The 11,305-nt window shown below is 51.6% G+C and overlaps 4 protein-coding genes across 4 annotated transcripts; 2 read left to right on the top strand and 2 right to left on the bottom strand.

Moving 5' to 3' along the window:
* Positions 1-20: 20 nt before the first annotated feature.
* BO85DRAFT_384197 (Hsp70 family protein) lies at positions 21-2,382 on the top strand (the record flags this gene model as incomplete). The annotated part of the gene is made up of 4 exons (XM_025656541.1): positions 21-614; positions 699-1,631; positions 1,688-2,126; positions 2,183-2,382. 4 exons carry the CDS (start codon positions 21-23, stop codon positions 2,380-2,382), a joined length of 2,166 nt encoding a protein of 721 aa, XP_025510321.1.
* A 1,169-nt stretch (positions 2,383-3,551) lies between these two features.
* On the bottom strand, positions 3,552-4,563 carry BO85DRAFT_524456 (endonuclease/exonuclease/phosphatase family protein; the record flags this gene model as incomplete). The annotated part of the gene is made up of 1 exon (XM_025665416.1): positions 3,552-4,563. Exon 1 carries the CDS (start codon positions 4,551-4,553, stop codon positions 3,552-3,554), a length of 1,002 nt encoding a protein of 333 aa, XP_025510320.1. The 5' UTR covers positions 4,554-4,563.
* A 3,124-nt stretch (positions 4,564-7,687) lies between these two features.
* On the top strand, positions 7,688-9,450 carry BO85DRAFT_204573 (heme-dependent oxidative N-demethylase family protein). The gene is made up of 3 exons (XM_025654564.1): positions 7,688-8,482; positions 8,540-8,662; positions 8,738-9,450. Exons 1-3 carry the CDS (start codon positions 7,932-7,934, stop codon positions 9,138-9,140), a joined length of 1,077 nt encoding a protein of 358 aa, XP_025510319.1. The 5' UTR covers positions 7,688-7,931; the 3' UTR covers positions 9,141-9,450.
* BO85DRAFT_454099 (acyl-CoA thioesterase II) lies at positions 9,401-11,192 on the bottom strand. Its single transcript, XM_025661202.1, has 4 exons — positions 10,921-11,192; positions 10,428-10,857; positions 9,856-10,373; positions 9,401-9,800 (listed from the first exon to the last, which is right to left on the bottom strand). Exons 1-4 carry the CDS (start codon positions 11,020-11,022, stop codon positions 9,753-9,755), a joined length of 1,098 nt encoding a protein of 365 aa, XP_025510318.1. The 5' UTR covers positions 11,023-11,192; the 3' UTR covers positions 9,401-9,752.
* Positions 11,193-11,305: the final 113 nt, after the last annotated feature.

Raw genomic sequence — 11,305 nt, 5'->3', positions numbered from 1 at the left:
CGGTCTTCCATATCGACCTGATGAGCTCACGGTTGAACTTCAAATCGTTCACCTTCGGGACGAAGCGCAACAAGAACCACTCGCCTGTGCAGCACAGCCAACCTGTGAACGCTCCTTCTACCAACACCCTCGTCGCCGCTCCCTCGGCCACTTCGCCCAGCTCTCCTCCCTCCGGTACCAGTTCCTCGACCACCAGCCTCCCCATGAATAACCAGAATACTTTGGGGCGCCCCCCGAGCTACACCTACAACACCGCCGGCCGGCCCACCAGCCCTCTGCCGCCAGGCCAACCTATGCCTCACCACCCTCCGCCGTTAAATACCAACCTACCGTATCCTCAGTCCTCCATGGCCCCCATGGGTGCTCCCCCCGGCTACGGGTTACAACAGCAGCTCGGTCCTGGCATGGCTCCCGGCCTTCACCAACCCCAGTACGGCGTGCGGAACCCCGCCGTCGAAGTAGAAGGCGCCGGCCGGAGCAAGGCTCAGTTGATTGTGGGAATCGATTTTGGCACGACATTCTCCGGTGTAGCTTTTGCATTCGCGACCAACAACGAGGCGAGAGAGGACATCATCACAGAGTGGCCTGGCGCAGGCACTCACACCAAACAAAAGGTGCCGAGAACTCCTCCCCCCCCCCCCCCCTCACTTTCGCACATGACCAGCTTACTGACCAGAGTCTCTGCTTGGCTCGTCTAGATCCCGACCGTTTTGTACTACGATCAGTACCAAAAGGTGGTGGGTTGGGGCCCGGATATCGCTGATGCTTTGGCCCCCACCGGATACCCGAAGCAAGGGGTACAGAAAGTCGAGTGGTTCAAGCTTCAGCTGATGCTCTCCGGGAACACGTACATTGACCCCATCAACCTGCCGCCTTTGCCTCCGGGCAAGTCGGAGATCGATGTCGCCGCCGACTACCTCTTCAAGCTGCGACAGGCCATGCGGGCCCAACTCCAGAAGACCTTGGGTGAAGTGTTCACTCGTGAAGAGCGAAACATTCGGTACTACATCACCGTACCGGCCATTTGGAACGATGCTGGGAAAGCAGCAACACGAGCCGCCGCCCTCCAGGCCGGCTTCCTGAGAGACGAGAATGACAACCGCCTAACCTTGGTTTCCGAACCCGAGGCAGCGGCACTTTTCTGTGCAAAGACCGGTCTGCTGAACCTCAAGATCGGTGACGCCATTCTGATTGTCGATTGTGGAGGTGGTACGGTCGACTTGATTGCGTATGAGGTCGAAGAAGAGCAACCGTTCAGCGTCGCGGAATGCACCGCGGGCTCTGGAGATTCGTGTGGTTCCACCGCGCTCAACCGGAACTTTAGCAACATTCTCCGTGCGAAGATTCGTAAGATGAAATTGCCGGATGGCTCCCGCACGGCAGGCAAGGTTTATGCCAAATGTATCATGGACTTTGAGAATCGGATCAAGGCCGACTTCCGCAACAATGGCCAGAAATGGGCAGTGGATGTCGGAATTGAAGCCGACTTCCCGGACGCAGGCATCGAGGAGGGCTACATGACGTTCACTAACGAGGAGATCCTGCAATGCTTCGAGCCCGTCGTGAATAGGATCCTTGAGCTGGTGCGCAATCAAATCATAGCGATCCAAGCGCAGAACAGGTCACTTCAGGTTTGTACCCAGCATCCGTCCGCCCAGCTGCATTGGAAAGCTAACCAGAATTGCAGAACGTCCTTGTCGTTGGTGGTTTCGGTGCCTCGGAGTATCTTTTCCAGCAGATCAAGCTCCACGTCCCTCCACAGTATCAGTCCAAGGTAGTCCGACCGATGGACTCGGTCGCTGCCATCGTCAAAGGTGCCGTAACTGCCGGAATCACCGAGCGGGTGATTACGCACCGTGTAGCACGACGCCATTACCTGATGGCCACGCTGCAACCCTTCAAGGAAGGATATCACCCCGAGCAATACCGTGTTCCTAGTCTTGACGGCCGCGACCGATGCAAGTACACAAGGCAAATTTTCGTGCAGAAGGGCGAGCGGGTGAAAATTGGCGAGCCTGTCAAGGTGAGCTTTTTCCGGCAGGTTGCGCCGGGAGCGACCCTCATGTACGAGGATATCCTGTACGCGTGCGATGAGGATGTGTGTCCCGAGTACACTAAGGATCCACGTAAGTTGCATTTCGGACTGGCTGCCTTGTTGATGGGGTGCTAACGGTGAATGCAGGTATCAAGGAAGTCGTCACCCTCACCTCCGATCTGTCCCGTAAGAACTTGGAGACCGATTTCGAGCGCATGGACACGCCTCAGGGTACTTTTTACCGAGTGTACTTTGACATTTACCTCACACTGGATGGTAGTGAATTCAGCGCAGAGCTTGTCTGTCAGGGCGAAGTGATGGGTCGGTGCCGGGCCAAATTCAGGTAGACGGCGCCCTGCTTGGGTTAGGCAGGCAGGCAGCAGAGAGCGCTCCTGTATGGATGGTCCGAAAAAAGAACCGACTGAGAGTACAAATCGGGTTGAATGTGGAAGTCCCAACTTTTGTGATACACCAATGATGATCAGCACTGCACTGGGAGGGCGTTTTATATGCTTGAGCTTGCGTCCGTGTGGACGATTTTGGATATGATCATTTTGTTGCGAGCCCCACCGATTTTGGGGCCAATTGTCTGTGTTTTCTTATTCCCCTGGATACCTCTTTGGATGAGCTTTTTGATGAATTCTATTTAATCCCTTAATGGCAAAACTATCCATGATGGTTTCTTCCACCGCCGCTGTCACTTTCGGGACCTAGTCATTCTTCCGGGCCGACTACTACTGTACTAGACAGGTCAATAATTACCGTCCAGGTGCATATACCCAATATTAGGGACTACATGATTGGCTATGAAAGTGTCCGACATTGAGTTATTTTGTTTTTTCCCCCCATCATGCTTATATTATCAGGAACCCCTCGGTATGAAGCACTGTGGTAATTATTGGGCACCATTATGAACAACCATACAATAGCCATCTCCATCAACCCATACGGAGTAACTGGAGTGACTACTCCTTCTTTAGGTAAAGACTGCTTCTCACGCTCTCTACAGTAGGAAACCAAGATAAGCCACGTATTTCCTTTCTTCCAAGAGACGGATAACATAGACGTGTACGTTCATGCACGTCTGACGCTGGTGGCTGGTTTGGGATCAAGGCATCCATCATCCATCATCCATCATCCATCATCCGTTTTCGACAAATGAAGCTGTCACAACTACTGTATAATAGAAAATGTGGGGTGCTTATTGGATGAATGCATTGATAGATATATGCATTGGGGAGGACATGGGAGATAGCCATGCCCTTCCTGTCTTGTCTTGTCCTATTATACGCATACAGTGATAGACAGGTGCGTCTGACCAGTTGGGGGTTATGGAATAGAAATGAATGGATGCTAGAGCCACGTGTGTGTGTGTGTGTGTGTGTGTGTGTGTGTGGGTGTGGGTGGGTGGGTGGGTGATGGGAGGGAGCCTGGGAAGATGTGTGTTCCTTACTCAAGAGGTAAATGCATAGAGTAGCTAAGAGGAAGAGACTAGAGGGAATGCTTGATGATATGCTTACAAGGGCTCTTCAGCAAGACGTAAGCTGCACTTTAGACCTGAATGATCACTCCAGGGCATGGGGGAATCTAATTGCCGTAGCTGTAGACCCTGTCCCGCGCTGTTGATTGCACCGGGATGAAGAATGTCCATCTCTTGCCCCTTCAGGCCGAGAACGGCCACTTTGTCTAACCGTCCTGGAGGGAAAGGTTCCCGACCATCAAGACCCCAGGTGAAGCCCGGTTCGTCGGGGTGCAGCTCGTTCCACACATCTACCAGACCGTTGGTGGCCACGAGACTGTCATCCTCTGGGAGGACAGGGTTGAAGTCTCCTGCGACGAAGCCATGCCCGGCACAACGGAGACTATTCGCAACGATGGCGAGCTGCCGCGGACGACAACTTGGCTGGAAAGCAAGAGAGTCCAGATGCACGTTGACCAAACGGACACGGGTAGCGGATTGGGGCATGAAGACATCACAGCAGAGAGCGTCTCGGTCAAACTTACTTGGATAATCAACTCGCCAGACTGGTCCGAGGCATGCTTTGTCTGGGTCCTGACTGTCTGTACTGAAACTGGCTTTGGATAAGAGTATCACGGTAATGAATGCGAGTCCCCCATAATTGCTGGAGTCCCCCTCGTTAGAATACCAATTCTCGCGAATCCAGGGTTCATTGAGGAGGTAAAACAGTGCTGCCTTAGGGACTTCTTGGAAGAAGAGTATGTTGGGTGGGGGTGTTTGATTGCGTATGGTGGAAATGATGCCGGCCATACGGTCATCGGGAAACTTGGCGAAGGCATCTACATTCCAAGTTACAAGGTTAAGTGCAGGTATCTTCAGTTTCGCTTTGTCTGAGGCTGACATTGTGCTCTCATCGCAAGTCACTGATGTAGAGGGTGGAAGTGAGCTCCAACAATCGGAGAGTGCATCGAAGGAGTACCATTCCTGAAAAATTGGCGGGGCATCCGCATCAGCTGGTAGCGTAGGGAACTGTGTGGAAACATTTGCTGAGGGAGTCATGGTTGTGCAGTGCAAAGACACGTTCCTCACGATCTGTCTAGATGACCCAATTGGGAGGGGTGGAGAGGCTTGGTGATGAGCCTGCAGTGGCAGTTTTCGTTGGATCCGAGGATGAAACAACGAGGGGGGTGACACAGCTGGGGCGAAGTGCTTGCTTGCTCCCTGGAATAAGGACGAGGGGAAGAAAGAAGGAGGAGGGGAAGATGCGTTGGGATGGACGTTGGAGCGAGCCTCCTTGCAATCACATGATGCAGGGGTCATTCACCAGTTGGATCACATGATGGCTTCCAAATCGCTCAAACAGGAAGGCCACTGCATCCACGTTTTCACTCTGCTGCGAGGAGACCCTCCAAACCTGTCTGTCGGGCGTCTTCCCCCTTCGTGGCAGCGTCTGTGTTCCGTCGGCTCAATCGATTTCATCATCTTACTAAGATCTAGGCAGCGCCCTGTTCAGCTGCCTTGAAAAAGCCAAGGCCACTAGAGCCCCGTTCAGCAACGGCGGCAGCAAACCCTGGCCATCTGGACTACTTTCTCCCTCTACGAGACGAGACACGCCCTCCCCGATCTAAGCCCGAGTGGTAGCCGGTCTTGTACTTCTGGTCCTAGAGGCTGGGTAAGACGCCCTGACACAAGTACGAATAATTTACCGTACAAGCTGCCCTTTAGGGCGACCGGCCAGTGGCTTATCAGCTACCAAGACCGGTGTAGACGTAGAACTAAGTCTCATTGCCATGCGGAGAATCGTGGAGAACCACCATGGTAGGACCGGCATAGCCGTCCGTGCACGGTGAGTCGATCCTCTTGGGACTTGGACCCAACTTGGGCCTAGTCGAGTCCCACAGCACGGAATTGCAGCTTCCTCGACCACTCCGATGGCGTGGTCCAGAAAGAGGAGCCCTCTGCTTAGTAGGCTCCCAAAGACTCAGGCCTAGTCTGAGCTGAGTCAATCCGTCGCTACGGAGTAATGCCGTATGGCCCGCCGAGCTTCTTGCAAATCCCTCTTCAATCATTCGACGATCACTGACGAAAGGTGGGTTACCACACCGTGCGCCGGTGTTTTTCTGAGGCCTAGAGAGTCTAGACATGAGTTTTGGCCTGTACCGTATGGACTAAGATAGTAGGCTGTGCCGAAAGGCAGACAATTTTGGGCCCGCAAGCCAGCCAGTCCACTTAGAGCGTCGTCGTCAAGTCAAGGCAGTAGACACTGGGAACTCCCCACTGTCCCATCGTTGCTATCGGCAAGCTGGCGTACAAAAAAGCAAGTTGGGGGCAATGAAAGTCCATTTCGGTCCGAGAGCCCGCTGTGTCTCGGAGGATTTGATACTCTCGGTGGATGATTTTGGACAGATGTGACGAATGTAAACTGAAGAGGAGAACCCGAAAAAAGAAAAAGGGAATGCAAGAAAACAGGGTGATTAACCTTGATCTTCTGGCGGAGGAAATCTGAGATCGCCCCAACAATGATGGAAGGGGCAATGTAAGCAATCCCGAAAGAGTATAGAGAGAGGATGGGAAAATCAAAAATCAAAAAAAGAAATGAGAGGAAAAGCAAAAAAACGCGGCATAAGCAACGTAAAAGATAAACCAAAAGTGGAAAAAGGAAAAAAAAAAAAAAAGACTCAAAAGCCAGCTAGATGAGACGAGTGGGAGAAAAAGACGCATTCTTTCTTGAGACACCGCCGTCTTGTCGCACATTGAGAAGAGCAAACGTAACGGACACTGATAATTAGTTCCCAATTAAACTGGACCTGCGGCAAGCGCGCTTTGCGCGAACTGGGGCGGTTGCAGCGCAAAACCCCAGATGGCTTCATTTAGGATGAGTGGAGAAAAAAACAAAAAGAGCAGATTCTGGACTCGTGCCGGAGGTGGATCGCCCGTCAGGTTATTTCATAATTTTCCATCACGCCCACGCTGAGCATCAACTTACCATGGATGGGATGCACGTCCCAACACAGTAAGTAGAATTCCACTAGCGGATGAGTAGCGTATAGTCTGCGCCAGAGGCCCGGCAGGACTGCAAGGACACCTCACAGTACGTCAGTGCCGACCTGGGGCTTTCTCTTAACGACTTAGCTCCAATATAGTGGCATCGCTGCGCCGGAGCTGACTGACCAGTCGCAGCAACTGGAATGACTAGACTGCCAGCACGTCACTCGAAACAGATGGAGACCAAGCGGTGCCTTCTTCCCATCCCCAACATGGTAGGCAGGTCCGTAGAATTTCATAGCCGGCTAAGAGGACGTCTATTTGCCATTATGCTGGGAGCTGATGACCCTCCTCCCACTCGGTACCGAGTGGGAAGCCGGCCCACGCAGCATCCCACGCGCTTTCCTTCGGTCATCGTGCCCTCTGTTGCACAGGTGATGATGTATGATTTTCATGCACTCCGGTCTAAAGACATGCTTGACTGGTCCCCGAGGTGGTCCCAACATACCGGACTGCGCTATTTCTTTCTCATTTCGTAATTCTATCAAGTACGATGTACCCGTCTCGATGTCGCTGCGTCTGCCCCGGGAAAGAAAAAAAAAAGACGAATACCGCTGGGGCGGAACCGCAGGAACCTGTTAGACAGGGGAATCATTTCCCCTAGGATCCGATCGGGTTCAGCTCACGAGGTCTTCCAATGGGCGCGCGCACGGACGATATACGCGTGAGCTCCGCCTGACGATTCCATAGGAAGAATGGAAGTAGGGAGTGGTATTATTGTCTCTGTCACAACCCTTGCCCGGCCTAGTACTCTTTCGTATGTGAGTAAGCGCGTTAACTTAGTACCATTCCCATCCAGGCAAATCAAGGCTAGTAGGCACCGGTACCGTCGCAATTGAAGTGACATCCAGCAGCTAGTACATGGGCCGGGCTGCGGATCCAGGGCGGAGACGGACCTGCGCATGGTTTGAGTTTCTCGTCCACATAGAGTTCACTCTCTGATGGATCCTCACCCCCGCGTTTACCACTAAGACCCAGTGGAGCTCGATTGAAATGAATGCTGAGAATTCAGTGGGATCATGTGGATGCTGTCAGGTTCCTTTTCTTTTTTCGGGGCGGCGAATTGCGGCTTTTGCGGGGAAAGACAGAACGTATCAGAACCCAACCCAGCTCCCTGAATCCGGAATGTAGTAGTCCATTTGTAGCTAAATCGTCTGACCCTAATGATGATCTTTGAGACTATGGCTTACTCTCCTGATTATAATTGGAGCCATTGTCCTCGCCGGGAGCAGAGAGTTTCGCCATGTTGAATTCTCCCATTGCCTCTTCCCATCAGACTTGCGACGTGGAGACCTGTATGCGTGAACAATAAAAAGCTTCATCGAAGATCCTCTTCTTTTCTTTTTCCCTTTTCTTCATTCCCTTTTGTTGTGGACTTTCTTCTCAACGGCAATGAATACCCTATCATGTCTTGCGTTGTTGATTTTTCTTCTTTCCATTATCTTCACCAGATACCGAAAGACTGTTTCATCATTATGGCGCACAAAACATGCCCAAGAACCGGGTTGCAATGATCTCAAGAAGATGGCTCCTTATCCGGCCCAGCCAATCAAGGGCAGGGAGAGGTACCGAGTTATGATGGACGTTCGGAAATTGGACGTGGAGAACTGGCTCACCGTTGACAAGAACTATATGGACGAGCACGAAGTTAGAAGCCAATTGCTGGAGACAGAGAAGAGCAAGGTCCTCCAATGCCTCCCCGAGTCATACGATGCATGCTTAGAGGCATTGGAGGAGGTAGTTGAATTCCTCTGCCAGCGATTCTCCAATGTGTTCCACCAGAAAAAGTGCGGCGATGAAACGACTGTGCACAACAAGATGACCGGAGAGACATTTTGCTTTGGAGGGAAGAACAAAGACGTCGATCCCCTAGAAATCGCCGTCAGACTGACGATGGAGGACCTGAGTATTCTGATGAAAAACGAGGAGGACGAGTACTATCTGTTAGTCTTATAATCCTGTTTCCGCATCCAAGTAGACCGACTAACCGATATAAACAGCGCCGCCAGCGCAAGCCTTTTCCCCGTTGGCTGGACAGTTCAAGACCGCATTGGGTGGACCATCTCCAAGCTTCATAACCCGGTACCACTGTGGCATCAGCAGGTTGCCAATTCAGTCAGCAAGTAAGTACTCTGGATGTTTTGACTGGCAGTAGCGAATTGCAGAAGCAAGGAGAGAGGCTAACATTCTTACTCCAGATTCTTGGCTCGGCTCACACCGGCATCGCCCATGGAAAGATCCAACTACTTCGTCGAAGTGAAGCGGCCCGATGAAGATTTATTTGAGATCCTCTATCGACCAACTTCTCTATCTGAGGAGAATCCGGATCCAACGCCGCAAGATATTGTCATTCGTCGCGAGCGGCAGACTTTCCGTCGACTCCCTCGTACCGGAGCACTCGTCTTTGGTGTCAAGACCATCTTGACAACTCTGGACGAGCTGCCGATGCAGGAACTGCAAAACCTTGCCAAAGAGATTAAGAGCTGGCCGGAGTATGTTGGTGAATACAAGGGAAGAGAGGTCTGGGGCCCCAAGGCTCTGGAATACTGTGAAAAGAAAAGCCGAATGTATCAACAAGACCCTGAAAAGATGATGGTGTAATGGTTGAAGATTAATGAGGTAGGGAAGGAGGGAAGAAGGAGGAGGCGGCGAAAAGGACGCCATCGCATGGGAGGCTTTCTGTTGCATTTTTTGCGTTTTGCATCGCTTCTTGCATTTGGGCCATCAAACGGATGGGCGGCTGTCTGATTTGAAAAGTCTCCGGTCAAAGCATTGTTTCTTTATTGTCTGTATTATTTTGCATTTTCATGATACCGTTGACGATCTGCATGACTTGAGCAATCTTGTTGATATATTATAGTTGTTCGCCTGGGAGACTTCAGACCAGCCCAGAATGCACACGCTTCTATTTTCTTGTGAGAAAGAGCATATTACTTGCCCCCATTTTGAAAAGTATATTATCCAGTAGTACCAATGTTTACAATTGGACTATATGAGATTACATTTCGGGTGCCAGTCATATATGGATGTGCCCCAAGAGACCAACGAAAGAACTCGACGAGTGACTGAAGATGATGGAATATGATCGGTTCGTTGCCGACTATACACTATATGCAATTATCAAATCTATACTATCTAACATGACTTACTCGAGAATACACAAATACGGGTATATCTACTACGACTGGACGTCAACGGCATGTGTCCTCATCGTCAAAGCTTAGACCGAGGTGGCTCGTCTTGTTTGAGGCGCACGACTCCCTATAAAGAAACTCATTAGACATGTCTTTTCAGTAAAAGCACTCATCACACATACCTCTTGGGTGCATGTAGCGATCAATGTTCCATCCTTTGACCAGATTTTCTGCAAAACCAAACCTCGTCCCTCACCGGCCCAAGGACTCTCCATTTCTGTAAGCATCCATTCGTCTGCCCGGAATGCCCAAGGGTTATGGAAGTGGATCGAGTGATCAAGACTGACCATCATGCCCACTTCCTTATGTTCCTGGGGTGGCTGGTTAGTTACTCTGTGCAAAGCGCCCTCCAAGCGACGGCGTAAATCCGCCGTTTCTTCTTCCTTCAGCTCCTTGAGAGCGCGCGCAATATCCTCATCATCCAGGTCAGACGGGTTCTTGAGCGCATTTAGTGCCTTCTTAAGTTCCTCTGGGGAAGAGAACCGAGGAATGTTGTGAACCCTGGACACAGTGCCAATAAAATAACTGTCGGTCATATATGCAAGGGCGGAAAGATGAGCTTGATGGCCACCCGCATCGGAAATCTTGCCCCGTGACCGCATGAATCGTCTCGTTTTCCTCTCCTGAGGAGGGCGGTTTCCTGAGACAGTCAGCATATAACCTCAAGCTCAACCGACACACTATGAAGACTGACGATCTATAACCCCCGCTTTCTGTGATTCGAATGGCCCACCGCCCGATTCCTCGAACCTCCTTTTAGACCCCGGTCCAGGCTCCTCTGGCAGAGTGACAGCTGGCATCGAAGATGCATGCTCGAGCTTCTTCTTGCCGCCACTGTTGGCCTTGTTGAAACTCAGTGTTGTGGTGAAGATGGGGCGACCGCGCTGCTTGGCCTGTACCGTCCGCGTGATATAGCTCCTTCCATCACGTACTCGTTCCACGTGGTACAATATAGGGATTTCGGAGTCACCGGCGAGGAGGAAGTAACAGTGCATGCTATGGACAGCAAAATCGGCGGGAACAGTTCGTAGCGCAGCGGCGAGAGACTGGGCGATGGCAGCACCGCCGTAGATGCCTCGCGCACCAGACGGATGCCAAAGGGGTCGCGTATTGGTGAACACATCCTGTTGAAAGAGAGAAAACCGTTGGACTCGCGAGAACTAAAGAGATGGGAGGGAAAGACATACTTTCCCCACGTCAATCACCGGTGTCAGTTCTAACACATTCTCAACGGGCGCCTTGGTAGGATCCAACGGCGGAGGTTTGAAAAGAGTCGCTGATTCCGCCATATCTAGTACTCTTCCGACTCCGAGGCAAGTAAGGAGTTGAAACACAGGAATATGCACGAAGCAAATGAAGAAGAAAGTCTTGAGATCTGGCGGGGGTTAAGGAGGCCGCCCTCACACGCCGGTTCGGTGGAGCACGGGCTTTCTGATTCAGGCAATAGCCGAGGCATCTCGATTATTCATAATCTCATCGGCATCTCCAGACTTGTTCACGGTTTAACATATATACTGCCATATGACGGAGCAAAGTGTCCCGCAAGTGCATAGGCACCTGATAATTTCTGAG

Source organism: Aspergillus piperis (assembly GCF_003184755.1).
Source record: "Aspergillus piperis CBS 112811 unplaced genomic scaffold BO85scaffold_32, whole genome shotgun sequence".
Taxonomy (NCBI): Eukaryota; Fungi; Ascomycota; class Eurotiomycetes; order Eurotiales; family Aspergillaceae; genus Aspergillus; species Aspergillus piperis.
Note: the sequence above shows the minus strand (reverse complement) of the source record. Positions and strands in the feature narration are given on the sequence as shown.

Excerpts from the sequence above, each read along its gene's own strand:
- BO85DRAFT_204573 (XM_025654564.1), top strand. The coding sequence starts at position 7,932 with ATGAATACCCTATCATGTCTTGCGTTGTTGATTTTTCTTCTTTCCATT. Across the intron at positions 8,483-8,539 it reads GAGGAGGACGAGTACTATCT|CGCCGCCAGCGCAAGCCTTT; the intron begins GTTAGTCTTATA and ends CGATATAAACAG. Across the intron at positions 8,663-8,737 it reads GTTGCCAATTCAGTCAGCAA|ATTCTTGGCTCGGCTCACAC; the intron begins GTAAGTACTCTG and ends TTCTTACTCCAG.
- BO85DRAFT_454099 (XM_025661202.1), bottom strand. The coding sequence starts at position 11,022 with ATGGCGGAATCAGCGACTCTTTTCAAACCTCCGCCGTTGGATCCTACC. Across the intron at positions 10,858-10,920 it reads CGGTGATTGACGTGGGGAAA|GATGTGTTCACCAATACGCG; the intron begins GTATGTCTTTCC and ends CTCTTTCAACAG. Across the intron at positions 10,374-10,427 it reads GAAAGCGGGGGTTATAGATC|GAAACCGCCCTCCTCAGGAG; the intron begins GTCAGTCTTCAT and ends TGACTGTCTCAG.